Below are 24,698 nucleotides of genomic sequence, written 5' to 3'. Positions count from 1 at the left end.
CAGGCATATGCCACCGTGCCCGGCTAATTTTTGTATTTTTAGTAGAGTTGGGGTTTCACTATGTTGGCCAGCATGGTCTCGATCTCTTGACCTTGTGACCCGCCTGCCTCGGCCTCCCAAAGTGCTGGGATTACAGGCGTGAGCCACCACGCCCCGCCATCTTTTTTCATATTTTACATGTTTTAAATATGTTTCTTGTAAAATATTTTTAAAATGTTTAAAATATTTGTTATTTTTTCTATCCCCTTTTGACTACGCAATCCTTTGCTAGGATAAAAAGCAAAAGCTATACTTTCCGAATGTCTTTATTCAGAGAAAAACTTATATTTCACAAACATGCTATTGAAAATGAGACACATATAGACCAAGAACATCAAAGGAAATTACTTAATAAGCATTCCAGGTTTGTTACTCTCCACAGATCCTTCTGCATGGAACTCTGTTTAAAATCAGTTGGAGTTCTGCCCCCACAAAGGTTTCACACAAGGGAAAAAGAGTAAGAATTTAAACATAAATAAGTAGAACAAACTTTAATAAGCTCTCTCAATGAGTATTTACCTGAGGGACTGGAACAGCTGCAATGTAAAACCTGCTTAATAACCCTCTATTAAATAATTTTATTTGTTTAAATTAAAATCCAAATGCAGGCTAAGTCATAAACAAAAAAATTACATATTATCATTTTCTAAAAGTGGGGTAATTAAGGGATCTTCTTTTAACTAAATAATTTTAAGTATTCTATTGTTTTGCTTTTCCTTAAACTCTACTACTTTGAATGGTTTATTAAAACCGACCATATAATGGTGTATAAAAATAATGAATATACTTTGTGTGTATCAAAGTCGCTTGCTACCGCATATCAAGTGGTTTTAAAGACAGTAAACAAGCAAATTAATCGCCAGTTTTCTCGCAGACTGTGGCTTCTTAAATGATGAAAACCTTGTAAGACTTCTTTCAGGTTTTCAACGGCCATAAATGATTTGGAAGTAATTTATCTTTTTCGCCATTGTTAGTACCATATGCAAGAATTTGCTCTTCTCCAGTTTTAGAAAAATAAGACTTTTGTTTCTTCAGAACCCTTGCTGCTTCATTCTCATTTGTAGTCACAATTCTCGGTTTATGGCACTGGAATTTTTCCATAGCAATTAATCCCAAAGTTATAAATATGATAATGAGTCCAATAAGCAAATTTATATGTTCCTACTTATCTTTCCTTTTTCCCATTTCTGACAAATAAACAGTCTCTTGGAGAATGAAACACTTAGTGAACAGATTCTGAAATGAAACTCATAGGCAAGATTACTTTTGTATGAAAAGAGATTTCCATGTTCTCTCTTTCTCTCATTTGCTTTCCCATAGATGTCAAGCTCCATCAAAGCAGGTTGATCTTGAAAACTCGGGTCATTCCACTATTCAACTGGGTGCCTTGCACATTGTGAGTCATCAATAATAATCATTTAGAAACTGATGTTTTCCTTCTAACTTGCCCCCTGAATTCTTAAGTCATAGGCACAACAAGTGTGTCAGCATTCGTGATACCAAGAATATTTTAACAACAAAATTATTATTTTTACCAGATTTATTAGGGTATGGTTGATGTACAAAACCTGCACACATGTAATATGCACAATTTGATGAGTTTGGCCCATTACCACAATCAAGGTAACAGACATATCCAACACCTTCCAAAGTTTCACTGTGCCCTCTGTTTTGGGTGGCAAGAACAGTTAACATGAGGTCCACCTTCTCAACACAAATATTCTTTATATTAAAAGAACCACTGAGTTCCTTCATAACAGCCATCTCATGAGGCAGAATCGAGACTGTAACATGGTTAGATTTTGTATATCTATTTTCAAATTTGCTAGTCTTAACAGAGTTCCAATCACATAGTTTGTGACAGATTCTCAGAATAACATTATGGGAACTTTGAGAATTTAGTCCATTTCATTATATAAAATATATTTAAGACTCTGTATATGAAGAATAAAGTCCCTGTAAATGGGTTATTTTTAATAGGAACTCTTCAAGGTCTAAAACTTGAAAAGGGGAAGATCTTTTGAAGAGGACTTTGCAGAAGACTTTGACGGTATTAATAAATGGGAAAAAAGAAGTTGAGCTCAGGTTGCCAGCTTGTCTTTTTAATAATAGTCTAAAGAAAGACATAAGGTCACTGCCCTTTCCCTGAAGACCATATCCTAGGGATACTGTGAAGTTTTTGAAAACTCAAATATGTTTTAAGTATTTAGCCTTAGCTGTGACTTTTATATGTACCCCTTATCTTGCTAGTATATCAGATTTTGTTTCCCCAGGGAACAAAGGTTAAAAACAAACAAACAAAACAGACAGCTGTGTATATTTTCCAATGAATAAAGTGTTCAAAAAAAAATTACCACAGGATAAAGCCCCTCTGCCAAACTCAAAATAGTATGGAACCCAGAAAGGAAATTAAAAATAAGCTATATATTTTTTCTACATAGTCATAGTTTTTATGAAATGTTTACAATCCATGATCAAATATTTTGGTACTTTTCCTTAGTAGCTTTTTCTTTGGTAGTTCACAATATAAACAAATCTAGTGTTTTATGAAAAAAATTAATACCTAAAAATTTGAAGCTGCTAGACTTCAGTCAAAAGTTAATGTACATAACTCAACAATTGGCCAAAGGTTTTGCTCATTTTACATGTTGATTACATTTCTTTTTTAATTCGGAACTACTATTTTTTAAAATTAAGATGATACTATGTTAAAAATTATCTATTAGAGATTCAAAAAATGAGTTATCTGGAAAGAGATTCTAAGGATGTAGTCAGATATACTAAAGTTATCTTATTTAAAATAGATCATCTAGATCTTTAAATCCATCCTTCTGGGACGTTGGTATGACTGGTTAAAATATGGGAGGAGTAGATGTGGTGCTCTCCTTCCCTATGACCACAGACACATTTCCTGCCCTGTCAAAGACCTCAGAGAGATACCCGGGGGACAAGGAAGAGAGTATATAGCTATCTGTGCAAATTTATCACTATTATTGGGAAAAACAAATTGGCATGCAGACTTTACTATTGCAGATGTCTGTTGATGTATTTATGGAGCTAATATATACCTTAGGGTCAGAAGTCCTGGCAGTGAGTCAGCTTCAGCCACTTAGTTGTATAATACAATCCTGGAAAATCATTTAACCTCCTTGAGCTTTGTTTCCCTTTGGGAAAAATAAACATTGGAATAATACACATCTCACAAAGTCTTTTTGAGAATTAACTATAGTAAATACATTGAGAAAATACTTTTAGCAGAGTCATACAAGTGTGGCTTATTGCTAAGGTAAATTTTTTTTATCCACTGAACATCTTGGTAGTAAATCAGGTTGATTCTTTATGAACATTTTAGAGAGTTAGATTAATAATCTCTAATGGAAAAAAAGGTATATATTAACTATCTAATTATTTATTCACTCATTCAGCAAACCTTCACTGTATTTCTACTATGTGCCAAGCATGATAACAGATACTTAGGACCAAGAGCTAAAAGGCCAGTGCCTTCTCTCAAGGAAGTTACAGTGCGGTGGCTAAGAAACAGAATGACACAAACAGGTCTCATTTGAGCTGTTACAGACTCTGACGAAGCAGTTAAGTTGGACATCATTTTGAAGAGGTTAGGCAATGGCTCCTGGAGGATGTGAATCTTGAGCTGAGTAGCTGATAACTATGGGGGAAAGGATGCATATAGCAAGACCCAGGATCAAGGTAAAACACATTAAATTCTGCAAACTAAAAACAGCTGAGCCAGACTGTGAAGTAAGTTAATGTTAAAATATGAGATGAGATTTACAGAGTAGAGGAAACAGAGATCCTGAACAGTCTAGGTTCCCTTCTAAGGATTACTTTAGGGAGAAAAAGGAAGGCTATTGAAAGGGGTGATGATATGATTATGAGTTCATTAAAACATAACACTCTAAATAAATGGTATACACATTGCAAAGAAAGAAAACTGATCTTATTTGCAGGTGATACGATTGTGTATACAGAAAACTCATGAATTAATAAGTACAACAAAATTGCAGGATACAAGATCGATACACAAAAACAAATTGCATTTCTATATGCTAACAATGAACAGACAGAAATTGAAATTTGAAAAAACACAATACTATTTATAACTGCTTCAAAGGTAATACAATATTTAGGCATAAGCCTAATAAAAACATATATAGCATCCTGAAAGTTACAAAATGCTGATAAAATAATTTAAAGAAAACAAATAAATGAAGAAACATACCATGTTCACAGATTAAAAGACTCAACAGAAAGATTATCAAGGTCAATTTCCAAATTGATTTATAGGTATAATATAATACCTACTAAAACTCCAGGAAAGAATTTTGTTTATAAAAAAATTAACTCAAAATAGATCATAAACTTAATTTTAAAATGTAAAACTATAAAATATTTAGAAAAAAGCAGAGAAAATCTTCGAGTCTTGGGACTAGGAAGAGTTCTTAGACTTCACACCAATAGCATGATTCGTAAAATAAAAAATTTCTAAATTGGAGCATATCAGGATGAAAAAGTTTTGTTTTGCAAAAGTCCCTGTAAAAAGGATGAAAAGACAGGTTCCAGACTAGGAGAAAGTATTTGCAAACAACATATGTGACACAGGGCAATTATTTAGAATATATAAGGAGCTCTCAAAAGTCAACAGTATAAAACAAAACAATCAAAATAAAATGGGCAAAAGGATAACACATTTTACTGAAGAGTATATGCAGATGGCAAATACGAGCATAAAAATATGTTCAACAAAATTAGCCATTAGAGGAATGCAAATTAAAACCACAATGAAATACCACTACCGTCAAAGAAAAACCTGTCAAAGCTGGAAGGACACTAGTTAAAGTGGAGATCAATTTGTACAGAGGTTACCCGGCATTTTAAAGAAAGAATGAAGGAATGCAGGGCTGGTGAGCAGAGACTCAGTAAAGTCAGGGAACTGGAAAAATTACAAAAATTGGAAGGGGGGTTGCTCCATGTTAAATCCATTTGAGTTTGTTACTGGTGCTTATAGAAAGCAGGCTCCTACCCTCCCACAGAGACTGAACCATAAAGCAGGCCCTCAGCAAGCACTGAATTTACTGGCTCCTTTACTTTGGATTCTCCACCCTTCAGAACTGTGAGAAATGAATTTCTGTTGTTATAAGACACCGAGTTTATGGTAATTTTATAGTAGTTTGAATAGACTAATAGAGTATCAATGTCAATTTCCAGCATGTGATTCTATACTATAATACGCAAGATGTTACCTTTGGGGAAAACTGGGTGATACACATAAGGAATCTCTATTATTTATTACAACTGCATGTGAATGTATAATTATCTCAAAATAGGATTTTTGTTTGTTTTGATTCCCTCTAGGTGCAGTGTAAGGATAGATAGATGGTAACGAGGGTGGAATATATAAGACCTACTGGGTCACTGGCTATGTCTGGGTGTTTGCCGGGGGGGAAGAGGTAAACAGGATGACCACCAGGTTTCTTTGTGGGACTTCACTGATCAAAAGAGAAAAGAGGGAGTAGATGATTGGAAGAGAGAGATGATGCATTCAAGTTTGATCTTGCTGAGTTTGTTTTCCTTGTAATCAACCAAACAGAGTATATAAAATGAGAAGAGTAAAGATAAGAATCCCTAAGCAAGGGAGATATGTACAGTGCTCTTCTAGAATTTGTATGCCTACTTTTCATAGAGTATTTCAATGCACGAAAGAAGACTAAAATATCAGTATCATCTGAATATCAGAACAAGGGGATTTTTGTCAGAGGGAAGCGTAAATACAGACAGACATATAGCAAATAATGACATTTCAGTCAATGATGGATCACATACACACAGTGGTTCCATAAGATTATAATGGACTATTGTGAATGGAATTGTGTTCTTGATTTGACTCTCAGCTTGGATGTTACTGATGCACAGAAATGCTACTAACTTTTGTACATTGATTTTGTATCCTGAAACTTTGCTGAAGTTGTTCACAGAGACAGGAGCATTTGGGCAGAGACTATGGAGTTTTCTAGGTATGGAATCATATAGTCTTCAAAGAGAAGTAGTTTAATTTCCTCTCTTTCTATTTAGATCCCTTTTATTTCTTTCTCTTGTCTCATTGCCGTCGTCACTGTGGAAAGCAGTCTGGAGATTTCTCAAAGAACTTCAAACAGAACTACTATTCAACGCAGCAATCTCATTACTGGTTACATATCCAAAGGAATAGAAACTGTTCTACCATAGAGACACCTGCACATGTATGTTCATCACAGCACTATTCATAATATCAAAGACATGAAACCAACCTAGATGCCCATCAACAGTGGACTAGATAAAGAAAATGTAGCACATATGTAGTATGGAATATTGTGCAGCCAATAAAAGAAACAAAAAAAACAAATCATGTCCTTTGCAGCCACATGGATGCAGCTGGAGACCATTATCCTAAGTGAATTAACATAGAAACAGAAAAACAAATACCACATGTTCTCCCTGCAAAGTGGGAGCTAAACATTGAGCACATATAAACACGAAGGAGGAAACAGTGGACACCGGGGCTAGGTTGAGGGTGGAGGGTAGAAGGAGGGGACTACTGAGTATTATGCTGATTACCCGCATGACAAAATTATCTGTACACCAAACCCCTAAAGCACACAACTTACCCATGTAACAAACCTGTACATGGACCCCTTGAACCTAAAATAAAAGTTGGAAAGGAAAAAACGAAAAGATTATAAGGGAGTTGAAAAATTCCTGCCGCCTAGTAATGCAAAGCCATTGTAATGTCCTTGCCTAATGCATTACTCAGGTTTGTGAGGATGCTGGTATGCTGCCAGTCCTGCAAAAGTATAGCACATACAATTATGTACAGTACATAATACTTGATCATGATAATAAACAACGATGTTACTGGTTTATATATTTACTATACTTTTAATCATTATTTTTGAGTGTACTCTTTCTACTTACAAAAGAAAGCTAACTGTTAAACAGCCTGAAGCAGGCTCTTTCAAGAGGTATTCCAGAAGAAGGCATTGGTATGATAGGAGATGAAAGTTCCACACGTGTTACTGTCCCTGCAGACAGAATGAAAAACATTCAGTAGGAAAAGATGTGGATATGGAAAACAGTAATACTGATAATCCTGCCCCTGTATAGGTCTGTGCTAATGCAATTATGTCCTAGTTTTTAACAAAACATTTAAAAAGTTTTTAAAAAGTACAAAAATACCCAGCACTTTGGGAGGCCAAGGCGGGCAGATCACGAGGTCAAGATGGAGATCTTTCTGGCTAACATGGTGAAACCCTGTCTCTACTGAAAATACAAAAAATTAGCCAGGTGTGGTGGTGGGCGCCTGAGTCCCAGCTACTTGGGAGGCTGAGGCAGCAGAATGGCCTGAACCCGGGAGGCGGAGCTTGCAGTGATCTGAGATCAAGCCACTGCACTCCAGCCTGGGTGACACTCTGTCTCAAAAAAAAAAAAGTACAAAAATAGAAAAAAAAACCTTGCAGAATAAGAATATAAAGAAAATATTTTTGTATAGCTGTATAATGTGTTGTGTTTTAAGCTAAGTTTTATTACAAAAGAGTCAAAAATTTACAAATTGAAGTTTTTAAAGTAAAAAAACTTATAGTAAGCTAAGGTTAATTTAATACTGAAGGAAGAATACAATTTTAAAAATAAATTTAGTATAGTCTAAATACACAGTGTTTATAAAGTCTACGGAAGTGTACAATAATGTCCAACCTTCACATTCATTCACCACTTACTCACTGACTCACCCAGAGAAACTTCCAGTTCCGTAAGCTCCATTCATAGTAAGTGCCAAATAAAGGTGTACCGTTCTTAAAAATCTTTTATACTGTATTTTTACTGCAACTTTTCTGTGTATAGATATGTTTAGAGATTCAAATACTTGCCACTGTGTTACAAATTGCTTACTTATTCAGTACAGTAATATGATGTACAAGTTTGTAGTCTAAGAGCAAGAGGCTGTACCATATAGCATAGGTGTGTAGTAGGCTATACCACCTAAGTTTGTGTAAGTACACTCTATGATATTCAGACAGTGATGAAATCTCCTAAAGACAAATTTCTCAGAACATAACCCTGTCATTAAGCAACACATAACTATGCAAAAGTATCTAAGGGAATTCCAAATACGGGCTGGATAAAATGAATTGCATTAGCATTATGCATTACAATAAGAAAGAACCAATATTGAGTACAATCCATGTGCTAAGTATTTCACTGGTGTTCAGAAGTATGATCCTGTTTCATCTTCACAACAGGCCTGAGAAGTTAAATTTCATTATCTACAATTTCTAATCATAGAAGGTAAGTAATTTGCCAAATGAAACAAAGCCAGTAAGTAATTTCTTAAGCAAGATTTTGAATTTAGATGTGTTTAAGTTCTCAGCCCACATTCTTTCCACTATATCAAGAAGCTTGTTGAAAATGGGGGAGGGCAGATCCCAATACCTTCTTAAAAACTGTACATATTATGTTCTTGCTTCCCTGGGGCTTTTGAGAAGTTAAACTCCTACTTTTCCATTTGTAAGTATTCAGTTTCCTACACAGTTTTAAAGGCTCTATTTAGGTTCCTCGCCCCATCTTTACAGGAAAGCATGCCATTATTGGCACTGATTAAATATTCATGGCTCTCCACCCTCTGGATTCCATGCCCAGCACCTGTCATAGTGCCACCTTACTGTCTGGACTAAGGAGGGGTTGGTTTTCTTATATTAATTGGTAGTAAGCCCCTCATTTCCATTTTCCAGGTAACATGCTTGTGTGTTTGTTTTCAGGTATGCAGGCTACATAGATTGGTTAACAAGCATCTTTCACTTAAACAAATAGATAAAGAGCAGGTGTCTTCAGTTCCATGTCCTCAAACTTACATGGTGCATTAGCGCTGACTTCATTACTAAACACAGGATTCCTTAAGTCTCTATTCTGTAAACAAACAAAAAATTACCTTTTTATCGCTACAGAAAATCCTGTACATGATAAGGATATTTTAAATTCTCTGATTATTCTCTATACTCATTTTTTAGTTTATGTATTTTCTTTGACATATCCTATTTCAAATTTTCAAGGTTGACACATCATGCCTATGATCTCTAGGGCTTAAAAGTCAATTTCTGTACAGTACAACACACAGTTCACTTATTTTACAAACCAAGGGCAGTCAAACCAAGCCATGAAAAAATAATTTTTAGGTAGAAATTAGGCTACTATTCTTAATCAATATAGATGAAGCCTCACTATTGCCAAAGATCTTAATTACTATGATGATGATGATTCAGTAATCTAGATTTAATTTTCAAAGGAATTTCGAAAGGAAACTCTCCACATCTCATCCCACAACTATCCAAATGTAGACTCAAGCCTAAGTATTAAATCTCATATAAACACTAAAAAGGTGGGTGGCAGCGAAGGGATTTGAGGCTGTTTATGTGATGTGAGTCTCTGTTGGATCAGTTAATTTTGATCCTTTACCTTCCTAAAGCATCCAAACCTTAGGTGCAGATTTAACTTCTCGCCATTCTCGCCATCTAGTGGCTCTATATGTTATGTTTGGTTTTAAGGATGATTCCTAATGACTCGGGGGCGGGGTACGCGAAAAACAAAACGGTTGGTCGCGACAATTTTCCTGTGTCTCTCCACCTCAGTTACCCCTCATGCGAACACCTTTAACTACTTTAACTATTTTAAATATGCGCAGCGATGCACAGAAAGGATGAAGGGGACGCAAACTTTCAGAGACGCACGCCCCTTGACGATGACATTTAGAAAAGGGCTCCACATCCCTCTGTTATTCTAAAGGACGGGAAAAGGAGTTGTGTCAAGACCTCCACCGAGGGGTCTCTCTGAATTTTTGGCAAGTTGGACAGATGGCATATTAATCCCTGCAACGTTTAGCAATCTGGTTTGGAAAATAAATCAAAAGAGAAAGAGGAAATGCACTTAAAAATTCCGCGTCGGGGCTTTGCAGGTCTTGCCTTCCAGTCGCCCCCAGAAGACTACCAATTCCTGCGCATTCCGCTCCGCTCACCCTCCTTCCCAGCTTCTCTCGCTCTCTTTCCCCCCATTTTTCCCACGCTCGCCTTGAACCGGGACTCGGGAGGCAGAAGCAAGGAACGGGTCCCCTTTCTCCTCTCCTCCACCAAACCACCGCAGCCCAGCGCGTGAAGCTTCCCTTTGTTCAACCAAGGCTCGCTTTCCTCCCCGGCAGATCCACCTGGATGCTCTCCCTCGGTGACATTTTGCGCCGGGGCTGGTGGGTGGCTGGGGTGGAGCGAGAGGAGCCCGAGGGGGCGGGGGCGGAGAAAGGTCAAGCCGAGGGAAAGGCAGGAGACGCCTTTCCTAACCTGCGTGGCGGGGCGTGCTCGCGGTTATTTATTTATTTTCTCCTTATTTATTGATTGCACTAGCAGAGCAGCGCGGGGAGCCCGGGGAGATGCAGGACCACCCACTGGCGGGGAAGCAGCTAGCAGCCCTCCCGCGCCCCCGCGCTGCCGAGCGCCTTCTGCCTCCGCGCTCGGACGAGAGCCCGTGCCGGCCCCGGCCCCGGCCCCGGCACCGCCGCGCCGCCGCCGCCCGCCCGGCCGCCCCGCAGCCCCGCCGCCCCGCCGCCCCGCACCGCGCTGGTCAGGTCCCCGCGACAGTGGCCCCGCAGTAAGTTGGCAGGAGCGAGTCCCCTCCGTTCTCGCCTCCCCCGCACCTTTTGAACTTGTTGCTGCTGCTCTGCTCGCCTGCGCCTGGCTTTTGGAAGGTGAAAAGGAGGAGGGAGGAACGGAGGGATGGGGGAAGGGGGAGAAGAGCTCGCTTGAGCTTTATTTATGCTCCCTCGGCACATCGGATTCGGCTGCTCGCGAGCTGCTTTCTCTCCTCTTCCCTTTCCGGGTGCACGGCGAGGAGAAAGTCTCTATGCAACTCAGCCCCGGCGCGCGCTTGGCCAGGTATGTACTGCGGGCGCGGCGCGTTCTGCGCGGAAGCAGATGCTGCTGCCGCCACGGCGGCGGCGGCTGCCAGCTCCTGGGCTCTGTAACTGTCACACTGCACCTGAGCTGAACTTGAAAAGAGAGTGAAGGGGCGACTGGGCGAACGCTTTTGGCAGACACAGAGGGTGTTTGTAGACGTGGGGGAGGAGGATCTGTATTAACGCCCCCCACCGTACCCACTGCACATCACCTCCATCTCTGCAAATACAGCCCGAGGAGTAGAGGCAGCAGCAGCTGGACCCCCAAAGAGAGACGTGGGGCAGCGGCTGTGACCGTATCTCCTGAGCTACAACAACAGGTCGCCTTGTTGAGACTCCTTTGGCGGGAAGGGCTACTTGGAAAGGAAGGTTTGAAAGAGTGAGAAGGGTAGGTGGAAAGATTCCCTAATTCGTCGAAATAATTCTATTGGGTGACTCTCGTTCGTCTTCTCTATCCTACACTCCACATACTGACCCCATATTATCCAGACTGTGCCAGGGGAGAAATCAAAGACACCTGTTTGAAGAAGCGGCTGCACCTGTGTGCTTATTTGTGCCAGAGGGTGGCCTGGCCCACCTGCTGGAAGAGGTTTGACTAGGTTCTGTTGGGGGTGATTGTTAGGACGTTGTATTTTGTTGTCATTACTCCAAACACCTGTCTTGGAGGGAAACTTGCCCTCTGAGAACTGTGACTTTACCAGAAGCCCTATCTTGGAATAAGAGTGACACCTCTGGACCACGTTTCTCACTAGTACTTTGCTTGACTGGAGGAAGTGTGTGGGTTGTGGCTGCTTCGGTTGACCCATTGTAGACGCCTCGTCACCCTTCCTTCCATTTCAAGGAGCCATGGCGGCGGGCGTAGCAGCGTGGCTGCCTTTTGCAAGGGCAGCGGCCATCGGGTGGATGCCTGTGGCCTCGGGGCCTATGCCGGCTCCCCCGAGGCAGGAGAGGAAAAGGACCCAAGATGCTCTCATTGTGCTGAATGTGAGTGGAACCCGCTTCCAGACGTGGCAGGACACCCTGGAACGTTACCCAGACACTCTACTGGGCAGTTCTGAGAGGGACTTTTTCTACCACCCAGAGACTCAGCAGTATTTCTTTGACCGTGACCCAGACATCTTCCGCCACATCCTGAATTTCTATCGTACTGGGAAGCTCCACTATCCTCGCCACGAGTGCATCTCTGCTTATGATGAAGAACTGGCCTTCTTTGGGCTCATCCCGGAAATCATCGGCGACTGCTGTTATGAGGAGTACAAGGATCGCAGGCGGGAGAACGCCGAGCGCCTACAGGACGACGCGGATACCGACACCACTGGAGAGAGCGCCTTGCCCACCATGACTGCAAGGCAGAGGGTCTGGCGGGCCTTCGAGAACCCCCACACCAGCACGATGGCCCTGGTGTTCTACTATGTCACGGGATTTTTCATCGCCGTCTCTGTCATTGCGAATGTGGTGGAAACAGTGCCCTGCGGATCAAGCCCAGGTCACATTAAAGAACTGCCCTGTGGAGAGCGGTATGCGGTGGCCTTCTTCTGCTTGGACACGGCCTGCGTCATGATCTTCACAGTTGAGTATTTGCTTCGCCTGGCTGCAGCGCCTAGTCGTTACCGTTTTGTGCGTAGTGTCATGAGTATCATCGACGTGGTGGCCATCCTACCTTATTACATTGGGCTGGTGATGACAGACAATGAGGACGTGAGCGGAGCCTTTGTCACGCTCCGAGTCTTCCGGGTGTTCAGGATCTTTAAATTTTCCCGACACTCTCAAGGCCTGCGCATCCTGGGGTACACACTGAAGAGTTGTGCCTCAGAATTGGGCTTCTTGCTTTTCTCGCTCACCATGGCTATCATCATCTTCGCTACAGTTATGTTCTACGCAGAGAAGGGGTCTTCGGCCAGCAAGTTCACCAGCATCCCTGCAGCATTCTGGTATACCATCGTCACCATGACAACACTAGGGTAGGTGCCATAATGAGAAATGGGATGGAGGTTGGGTATGGGTGAGGCGATTGTGGACCCATTAAGGTTACATGATAATTCCGGGGAAATCATTTGGTTTCTTTCCTGAGTTTAGGAAAGCATTATCTAAATGGTTTGGCAAAACTCTTTTGATCTGTGAAATGGGTATAATACACAGGTTGAAGTATTAAGGCATTGCTGGCAAATGTTGAGCATTGATGCCTGAAAGTGATAAAGATACAAAGAAATTTTAGAATTCCTGAATATATGAAATAGTAACAGTATTTATATTAATATATAAAAATATTATGACAATGAAAAACAAAATCTATCCACTAATAAAGACACAAATATATACAATGTATATTGAAATTTCCAGAAAGTGGTTCAATGCATTTAAATAAAAAGTTTCCAGGTATACTTGAACTATTATTTTCATATGAATAGATACTTATGGTGTGCATTTTTCCTCTAAGAACCATAATTCTTATTTTACATCGTAAAACATAGATTGTAGATGTAATTATCAAAGTATTTTATAATATATATGCACATATTCATATGTATACACTTTAATTATGGTTGATAGGTTATTCAGTGTTTTAGAATATCAGAACTGAAACTGATCAACTCTACAATATGCAGTGGAATTAAATTTGCAACATATTTCAAACTCTAGGTTCATAGTTTCAAAAAAAGAAGCAAAAGACTGTCATCCACACATTTTTTTTTTAGAATCTACAGATCCCATCAGGCAATGGGCCCACACCCATTAAATACACATAGAAGATAGAGCAGTATCTGGTAAGATGGATGGTCACCAAGGCTGACTGTATTATAAAATTTGGGGTCCTAATTTCCTTTTAGAATTTTTTTGTGCATTCTTTTTGGGGCATATAATGAAGTTCTGTAACCAAAGGGACAAATTTCTGAATTCATGTTGTTTTTAATAGACTTTTAGGGCTAGAATTAAGTTTTTTTAGGTAGTAAAAAAAAGGAAAGGAGGCAAATGATTAAGAGTGTGAGTCAAACAGCAGAAGAGTGGCAACATTTTACGTATTAGAGAATCTAATAAAATAAAATGGTTAGATCCTTTTACTTTTATGAGTTCTTAGATAAGCTAGGGAGTGATGTTAGTGCCTTTTCTTCAGCGTTATGCTACTATTCTTGCATAGGTAATCAGTTCAGTGAGGATTTGGTAATGGCTGTAAGATAAAAAGTTATTCCCAAGGCTACTCTTTAAGCTTTGTGTTTCTGGATAATTTAATTGGCTTCTTTAAATGACATTGTGGTTAAAGTCGACTTAATTTTATTAGACATATTGTGTTGTACAGAATTTCTCATGTTATATGGCCAACTAATGGAATATTTTATATATGAAGAATTTTAGACTAGGTTAAACAAGAAATTGTGGTAAAGAAAAATACAATGATTTATGCTTTTTATTTAGTCTCATTTTTTTTTAAAGACCTACTGGTACATTTAAAAAAATGAATTAATGAAAATCCATGTTCCACTTCTTGTATTTCCTTTTATTCTTGTTTGTAAATTTGTAACAGTTTATAAGGATAAGGATGATGCAGAATGCCTTCGCAGTGTAGGTGCTTATTCTTTATCAAAGAGGTTTGTTTTTGTTGTCTTGTCATTTTGTAGCAGGATATCCTTATTAAGGACAAATGGGTAGTACAAATCACTGTCATGACATCAAATTAGAAGCACAACTGAATAAAAAAGAAGATTTGGTTTTAATAGGAAGGGAAAACTATTAAAATGAAATACACTTGAAACATTTCTTATATATGGCTGTGTTTCTTGAGGTATCAGAGTCATTTTAATGCTATATAGTGTCTATATGATTGAATATAGGTATAAAAAGAATGTTGATGAGAATTCTAATTTCTTATAGCTAATAGTTCTGTAATAGACTTGAGAAGTTAGCATTGTTTTAAAACTTGTTTCTGGAAATGACTTTCCAATTTTTATTTTATTTTGAAGCTTATTTTTGTTTTCAGGAAAAAAAATGAGGCAACATTAAACATTAGTGACAATTTTTTTATTATGTAAATAAAATACTTGAAAGCACCTATTTTTGAAAATATTTAAGAAACTGAATTATAATGGCAGAGTAAAATCTATGCAGGGGATTTAGTTCACATGTTCCATAGGTAAGTAAGTGGATTAGAAGCATTGAATACACACACTTTCTTAGAACTTCGAAGCTAAGTGGAAGTTACTTTAAAGACTTAGCTTCACTGAAGTTGAACATTTTAATTTTCAGGAAATTAAGCTAATTAATGATCCTGATGGAATAGAGCAGTCATACTTTTAAGATGTGGAAACGTCGATGTAATCAAAATGAGAACATATATGGACACTTGACAAATCATATGCTTTATAAAAGAATTTCATAGGAAAATGTTTTTAATTTCTCATCAAAATATATTTATTATGTATTGTACCCTGAAGAAATAGATTCTTATAAGCACTGCCATTTTGGTGCCATCTTTGTGACTCAACAGAGTTATTTAATAATACAAGATATTCAATAAAAGCCATTGCCTAACTTTATTGTTTAGGCTGTAGTTCTGTACTTAGAGGATGAAGTGTAAGGTGTAAACTTTCTGGGAAATAATAGTTGGAGCCAATATCCAACTATGTCTGAATGATTATCAAGAGTTTTCCATTGTATTATCTGAGCTCTTTTTATGTGGCTATTAATTTTATTGGAGCTAAATGTTCATCAATTAATGATAATAAAAGTGAAAATATGATTATAAACAGAGGTTATCGAAAGTTCCAGCTCATATGAACATTATCTACATGAGAATAAATAATCAAGAGCTTTGTCATTCGGGACTGGCAGAATCATCTGTGGCTTCTAGACTATTTTAGACAATATTCAGTTGGTTTTATGATCTGAAGAACTGAATGTGTCTATCTTAGAACCAAGGTGTATTTGTATAACCATTTTTTTTGCTCCTTGAAATATCAAGTATATCATTAGACTATAACTTGACTATGCTTACTGTGTAAGTCATTAGTTAATCTATCAGAAAAATGAGCGCTTTAAAAATAGTTTTCAGGCTACTTCATTTCCTACTAGAATAGGAAACATAGAAAGCACAGTTTAAAAAAAAATGAAAAAATAATGTCAGAATTTTTTTTAAGTTTTAGATTGAGTATTCAGGTGGATTTGTTCCTCCATTTCATACGTTCTTCCTGAGCATATTCCACAGGTCCCTGAATCACCCTTTTATCCACCCACCTCCCCTTTTCATAATGTAAACTCTAGTTACTGCCATTAACTGCCTTAGTAGAAAAAGAACCTGGAACTCCTCTTTTGTCCTAAAGTCGTTTGAAAAATAACATCCAGTTGTTATTTTTCATTTAGATGGTAGTATTCAAATCTTGCTAAACTTAGGAAATTTCTAAGTGTTCACCAATAATCAAAAATTATTTTGTAAAAATGTACTAAACAGTGTCAAGCCTCAGTTTACCGTTGTCCCTCATACACATGATCTGGAAATTAGAGGTGGTACCAGGTGACACATTAAATAATTGAAGGGTTATTATTATGTTAAGTAACATAAATATTTGCATTCTTGGTCTTGATTATTACCCATTTAGACAATTTCTTTAAAAGAAGGGATCATATTACTCATAATATAAAACTTAAGAATTTCAGAAGTGTCATTTTGTGATCCATATTACTTTAATTTTAAAACAAAATTGTTTTCATCAAAGTTTTCAGTATGGGAAAGTTGCTACATGGCATTTCTGTAAAATTTGTGTTTAGAGAGAAATTTTATTTTAATGATATAAATTATATTCTGATCTCAGAACAAATTTGGGAAAGTAAAAACTTAATTTATATCATATAATTATCTAAAACAAATATGGTGGTGTTACATCTTTGCTGCCAGAAAACTTAGCATAATTGCCATATTTCAATTTTTGTGTGTTTGGTGAATTACTATTTTAAGGAACAGCAAAAAAGTAGAAAAGTTTTCACTTAAATTTTCATAGCAATGTATCAGGGAAGTTCCTTTTTTAGAATGGCATACTTTGAAATAATTTATCATATGCATATATATGATCATATCTATGATATACGATAACGTTATAATTATATATTATTAAAGAGAAGGATAAACTTTTAAATACTACTCTCCTGATGCCTTTCACTATTCTGATTATATACCTTTGGGTAATGTTGGGAGTATATCTTGCAGAATCATTTATGTAGAGACTTAAAGTTTTTACTGAAATGGGTGAAATGATCTTCCCTTGTGTCAGCATCTATACATAAATATTGCTAATGCATTAATATAAAACTCTTTAAAAGGTAGGAAGTACCAAAATTTGTTTTTCTGGTGAAGAGCCATAGTATGAGTAACATCTATTTTTATTTTGACATACTATGACATATTTGTGTAAAGTTCTTTATAGAATATGTTAGTTGATGGAAGTTGAAAATGAACTTTTAAAGAAATGTAGAGAAATGTGTTATGTATTCCTCTTTTAGCATTACAAGTAACCAAATCTTACATGTCTTCATTTTGTTTTAGCCATCCCTTGAATTAGAGACAATATTTGATGTGGAATTTTAAAATATGTACGTTAATCCAGCCTCTAGTACTTTAGCATTTACTCGGTTGCCAGACAGAGGTATTTCACAAAAGGGCTAATATGTGTTGTTTCAACATAGTCCCCTTGAGAAAATGCTATTTTCTAATTTTCAGTGGGTCTGTTATGCTATTCTTTTTTATTTTTAATTTTCCTTTAGACTACTGATAAACCATCTTATTTTATTTTTATATTCACATCACTTACTTCTGAACATTCCTCTCAATTATACTCATCTTTGAAAGTGAGTCACTAAAGTTCAAATTTCTTTTTACCTGATCTCTACATTCCTGGTAGGAGAACAGTGACCTATAATGTATTTAAAATTTATAATTTTGTACATTTAAGAATTGTGTGGCTTGTCCATAGTTACATAATTAGATAGCAGCAATATATTTTGAAATTTTACTTTTATACTCATTTTCTTCTGAAGACCCTAAAACATTATCTAGAAATGTGTTACAATAATTGTCTGGGGACTGCTGCTGATTATACAGGGATAAGAGAAGGAATACATTTATTATTTATTCCATTAATGCGGTACATTTCTCTCTTAGTTCTATTGATGTGACTCACTCCACATTCCTCAATATCACTGCTGGCTCTGCAATTATCCATGCAGCACTGGGGTTTATCATGATGGTTCCCATCTGATATAACACAAACTTGTATTCTCATCCAGTGAACTTTCAGGCCGTTTGGGGGCAAACTACTCAACGGTGAATCTTTTGCCTGGCCTGATGGAAAACAAAGGAATTCAGTTATTTTGCCCTAATTTCCTAAAAGAGTTGGCCTATGAGTCATTAAAAATGTGCAATATAACTTCTCTTTCATTGAAAGAACACAAATGGTGAAAAGAACATTCACTGAAAAGAAAGTATATTTTTTCCTTTAAAGTTGTGATAATGAATTCATTCCGTTTCCTCCCTTCTACTCTCCATATGTTTTATATTGTTTTCTGAGCAAGGATACACACATACATGTATGTATGTATTTATGTACATATGTATGTATAAGCATTGCTCTCCCACTAGCTTCTGCAGCTAGATTTGATGATGTGGGATAGCGTCTGATACTGAAAAAAAAAAAAAAAAAAAAAAAAACCCAGGGTGAAACACCACTTCTGTGCATATTTGCACTGCTCTTTGAATGTTTTGCCCTTTAGTTTTCTCCTTTGAGAGGCAGCCTTTACATTTTCTCCATGAAGGCTTTTCAGCCCCCTAAGCAAGCCTACGTCATTTATAGTTGGAATTGTGCTTGATATTAGTAAATGCCATATATAATTTATGGTTTTACCTCTTGATTTTCTAACTAAATTGAAAGGCTCTTGAGGTTTGAGCGTATACCTTCTGGGGAGGTATTACCTAGTTCGGTCCTCAAATGTAGGAAAATATCTATGTTAGTGTGTTGCTGATTATGGTGTGAGATGGCACTTGTACGCCATGGAGAGCTCCTTAGCCATGGAGCAGTGCCATCTCAACATTAGCAATAATCTGCTACTCTAAGCCAAATTATTTTGCTTTGTTCAATGTTAAAAGTATTTACATTTGTTATTTGAACATTTTATCCTCTCATCTACTAAATCTACCCTTTTAATTTTTCTCTTTTTGACTGGGAAGGGCTGTGAGACCTCAACTTTTTCATCCATAACTAACTACTCTGCAAAGGTTAGAATTAATGGCTGCCAATTGCCATTTTCTTCATCAGTTTGATTTCTAGTGAAGTCCAGGTAAATTGCAGATGCCTCTGGGAGGTGTATGGAGATGCTTCATGATGTAAGTGAATGAACATAGAAATATACCGCCTTCCCTTGAAAGCCCATTTCCTTATTTAAATATGAGTAGCTTAAAAAGCCCATGGGTCAACAGATATTTCGATGACACTTCATCACTAGAAAGGTGTTCTCTCTTACCCAGTAACACAAGCTGGAACTTTTTTTTATCCAGATTTTCTCATTTATGCATAAAATAGAATTGTTTAAAATAGGGAAATATTGGCTGTAAATGGCATAGGAGATAGATGCAATTTCTGTCTGGAAAAGTTCAGTGTAATCACCATCAGGAAGAAGTTAACATTCTAAGGAATTAAAAATCAGATTACAAAATGTAAAGATAAATGTAAGTATATATTCTAGCATAATGCAATCCACTTTGCCTTGGGAATTTTGACAAGTCTGTTATGTAATGATCTAAATCATAAAAAGTGTGGGGGGAGTAGGGAATGAGTTACTAGAGGTTAATAATGAGAAAAAATAACATTGAAAGAGTAGGATGACAGTTGAGATAATGTCAAATAGAATGGGAAGATTTTGTTCTAAAAGTAAAAGGTCTTGTCTTTTTTGCTTTTATGTGGACCTAATTCTTCCATCTTCTTCATTTTCTTCACTTTTAACAATATCAGTAATAGTGCTCTTGGAAACCCAAAATAATACCAATAACATACACTCTCAGGGAATCAAACTGTAGCTTACAGAGTTCAATTCAACATAACAGACCTTTATTGATCACTTGCTACCTGTCATTGACCACAGCAGTAACCAAAAAGTCAACTTTCTCAACTTAAGAATGATTTAAAACTAACATAATGGAAGAGTCAGAAATAAAAAAGTAAATGTATTATATAATGCTACGTAGAGATGAGTGCTATGAACAAAATACATGTGGGTAACAAACCTGCTATTTTGCATAGGGACAAACAAGACTTTACCAAGGGGTTGGAATTTAAGCCAATGGCTGATTGAAGCGATAAAATGACTTTCTGACTATCTGGATGAAGAGAGTTAGAGGAAGACAGAAAAGGAGTACAAAGACTTCAAGGTGGGATGAAGTTTCATCAGTTCCATCTAATGTCCCTGTAATAGAAGCAAAGGGAGTAAGGGGCTTAGTAGCAAATGGAATCTGTAAAGTAGTTAGGACTAGACTATGTAGAATATGATAGACCATAGTAAAGACTTCTGATTTCATTTAAGATGAAAAGGGGAGCCATTAGAGAGTTGTGAGCATGGTAGGGATAGGATATGATTTCTGTATTAAAAGGAGCACATGCTCTAAAACAATTAAAACATTTTTAAATTGTCAAATTAAAGTTAACTTATTTACCATGAATAAATTTTCATCCTTCATTAGTTTGTCATGTTTAACTTAGCTTAAAATTTATATCCAATTATTCAGGAGATTATCTAAAGAATGGGTATTTTCTAATACATAATTTAATTGTTACTAATAACACAAATCTAGTTCAAATGAAAACTGAATTCCATATTTTAGCTGAAAGACAAGGCTAGTGCTCAATGGATATGGAATTATTTGGGAACTGATACAGATAATTATTTCTTTTGAATATAGGTTTGCATACTTACAGTTGTCAATTCTAATATTAGTGTTCAAGAATATTGCATACATTTTGAATTCTATTTAAATGTTTTTTATTCCTTTTTTGTCACTTTGCAGTAGATACATATATATCTTCTCTGGGTGTTTTGTTAGTTTTATAAGCCTGAAAGACAAAATGGCTTACATGTCTTAAAATCTGTGAAAATTTCCATAGGATATGTATTTTTCAACATGAATTAAATTGAGACCATGTTTATAGCAGATGTGTAATGAAAACTTGCAGAAGCAAAGCTTTGATAAGAATCACCATGCTGAAGAATAAACTATAACCATGAATGGATAATTGGAAATACTTGGGTTTGGAGAAACAAAAATTGGATTAACATCATAAAAATGCAAAAAATAGCGTATGCTTTCCAGATAAATTGTGAAAGTAGTTTTTGAATCTAGAGGAATTCAGTGTGGCATCTCACTTTGGCATGCTGTTTCCATGAAGACATTTGCCCTCTAGGTAATTCTGCATCTTACCCAGAAGTTCTTTCCAGAGGCCTATTTCCTGATAAGGAAGCTAGGATTCATGGGGGCTGTCACACATGTATACACACACACACACACACACACACACACACCCCCAACCATTCGCTGGTTTCCTTTCATCATGCTGTAGAAATTAAGGCTGTCTAAACCTATACCATCTTAGTATACTTTGGAAAAATGAAATTCTTCTCCATATTGTTTTAGATAGCACATTGAAACTTATGAGAATATGTCTAGATTGTACCAAATTAGCTGTTTTTGTATTCTTCTTAAATTATATCAACCTACTAATGCACATTAGGCACAATATTGAATCAGAAAGGAATGTGCCCTGCAGACTCTTCCTAATGTTTAATTTTTTGCTTTAGTCTAAAAGTATTAGAGTCATGGAATTTTGACTTGCTAGGCTTGTTAGAAATCATTTTGTAGAAACTTCTTATTTTATATTTGAAGAAACTAAGGTAGAGAGTAGTCATGAAATTTATATAAAATTATAGGGTCTAGTTAGTTGAAGAATCTAAGCTAGATTTCTGGAAGATCATTTGAAGTCCAGTGTTCTTTACAGCACAATACACTGGAGGGTTCCCCCATTATATTTCTTTCTCTACTTTATGCCTGTCCCCACCATTAAACAATATATTGGCCAGGCGCGGTAGCTCACGCTTGTAATCCCAGCACTTTGGGAGGCCGAGGCAGGCGGATCACGAGGTCAGGAGATCGAGACCACGGTAAAACCCCGTCTCTACTAAAAATACAAAAAAAAATTAGCCGGGCGCGGTGGCGGGCGCCTGTAGTCCCAGCTACTCAGGAGGCTGAGGCAGGAGAATGGCGTGAACTCGGGAGGCAGAGCTTGCAGTGAGCCGAGGTGGAGATTGCGCCACTGCACTCCAGCCCGGGCTACAGAGCGAGACTCTTTGTCTCAAAAAAAAAAAAAAAAAAAATTAAAAACGTAACAGAGCAGCATCACCAAGCAGTGTATGTGCAGGTCTAAAAGTTTCCCCGTGTTATTAAAAATCTGGTGATGACTTTGTATTTTTATTTGTAATTTTTAATCTAATGAGAGACTGAATTAGTAACAAAGATAAACAAATTCATGTAATACATAACAGGAAATTAAAAATATTGTTCCACTGGTATTACTTTTACTGTGACATTTTTGAGCTGAGAAATAAAGTGTAGCAGTTGTAACTTGCATTTTATTCAACTCAATGATTTGTCGTTGGCTTCCTTTTATTTTTTCAACCTGAAAATATTTGCTCTGGTAGTAACACTGTTATTTATATTTTCACAATGCAGAATATTTTATTATCTTCAGCTATTTGTTTAAATTCAAGGCTGAACATATCGTAGCCAATAATACGGAAAACATCAAACCTGAAAATATCTCACAAGACTAGTTTACTTATTCTTGTGAAATTAGGTATGAGAATTGATGTTGATAGTCAATTGGTTTTCAGATGCTTTATTGTATCTAAATATACAATTAACAGTCTTTTTGTTCATTTTGTCTATTTTATTAGAACATTACTATAGTTAGAAAAAAATGCACTAATTTCAAAACATCTCATAGACATTCACAAGAGGATACATCACTGTGAAACAGGATATAAGAATAGATGTCAAAAAGAAATTACTTCCATTTCAGTAAATTCTTAGTTATGGAAATTCAAATGAATATTTTTCTAATCTTTTATAGATTGCCTTGCATTTTTTTAATGTTTGCAATAAAGGGAAGTTGTTTTGAAACACATAATTAACTTAGACGTATACATGTTGATCTGTTTTCTGCTATTACTTTTTTAATACAGAATTTCTGCTTTTGGACTTAAAATTGTATTAATTAGATGTAAAATCTCAGAAGATAGCACAATAAATATCTTATTACGAAGAAAAAGAATGTAGTTTAGAAAATGGCTCGCGACTCTTCCTTATGGAAATAGGAGACTTTATTCACTTTATTCAGGGTTGGCATGGTCCTAGAGTAGTGATAAGTAAAGTGCCTATCAATTTTGCAGAGAACTTTATTATTTTTATGGAAAGAGTCCAAATACATTCATAGTTATCTAAGTGAAAGGTAAGGTTTTTCATTTTAAAAAAATTAAAGGGAGGATTTTTTTCAATCAAGTAGCATATGTTGGCAATATATTCTGAAATACACTATATTAAGCAAAAACTATGAATAAATTAAGAAATCACTTTATAGACTGTTCGCATTCCTTTTACTTTTGTTTCCTTTTTATTTTCCACACTATTTAACAATTTTTGGATCTGAACATGTTGTTTTAATATTACTAAAATATGTGTGAATGTGTAATGTGTACTCAAATATGCATTTTGGGAAGCACACACATATACATCAATACAAAACTGTACAGATGTGTAAATATTATATACTGATGCGTATGTTGATATATAGCTATATGCCCAGTCTTATTTTTCTGGGAAGATATAACCTATTGATGATAATATTTTTAAGAAGATCTGGGGATGTGGGAGATAGGAAAAGCCATTTTAAATTTCACTTTGCACAAGAACATTACAAATAGGTGCTATATGAGGGATTGCTATTATGTTATTACTATTGACTATATAACAGTATTAAATATACTACATATTTGCCTTGCATTAGAATAAGTCTCTAGTGTATCACACCAGTAGACAATTAGGCAGGAAATAATTACTGAAGAGTTATTGATTGATGACACACCATAAATCAAAAGGAATTTCCTATTTAGAAACTGGAATTTTGAGTCACCATACAAAACATATTTTTAGGTTAGAAATCCAACATTTAATGACTTTGGGTTACCAAATTATGAAAATCTTAGTACCCTAACAGACTTGTTTTGAAATTATATACTTAGTCATTCCTGCATTACTTTTTTACTCTGTGCATTTTCAAGGAGGAGTTGGAACAGTTTACTGTCAAATAAACAGAGATGATTAAGCAAGCATCAAGTATTAAAGGTGATGGAAAAAGATGGAGAATAAAAATTACGTTAAATAAAACATTGCTGAGCATAAAATCAGCTTTGAAATTCCTGGCAGACAAAGAAAAGCAGGAAGTGTAGTATTATATGTTTCATAGCTATTTAAGAAAAGAAAGTATCTTATTTCATGAAGAGTTTTTTAGAGAATACTATCTAATAGAAATTTGGGGCAAAATCATTATAAGCAGGTTATTTAATAATATAATGAAATGTGTCTGCACCAGTAGTT

At 36.4% G+C, this 24,698-nt stretch overlaps 1 protein-coding gene across 1 annotated transcript in view; it reads left to right on the top strand.

The window, feature by feature from the left end:
- Positions 1-10,407: 10,407 nt before the first annotated feature.
- The window catches only part of KCND2 (potassium voltage-gated channel subfamily D member 2), a 488,618-nt gene continuing 474,327 nt past the window's right edge, over positions 10,408-24,698 (top strand). Inside the window, exon 1 of the mRNA XM_033192916.1 lies at positions 10,408-12,984. Coding sequence (XP_033048807.1) covers positions 11,870-12,984 — 1,115 coding nt within the window. The 5' untranslated portion in view covers positions 10,408-11,869. The remainder of the gene's footprint in view (positions 12,985-24,698) is intronic.

Source organism: Trachypithecus francoisi, unplaced genomic scaffold, assembly GCF_009764315.1.
Source record: "Trachypithecus francoisi isolate TF-2019V2 unplaced genomic scaffold, Tfra_2.0 Lachesis_group4, whole genome shotgun sequence".
NCBI classification, from domain to species: Eukaryota; Metazoa; Chordata; class Mammalia; order Primates; family Cercopithecidae; genus Trachypithecus; species Trachypithecus francoisi.
The sequence above is the reverse complement of the archived record's forward strand: the minus strand, read 5'-3'. Positions and strand labels throughout refer to the sequence as shown.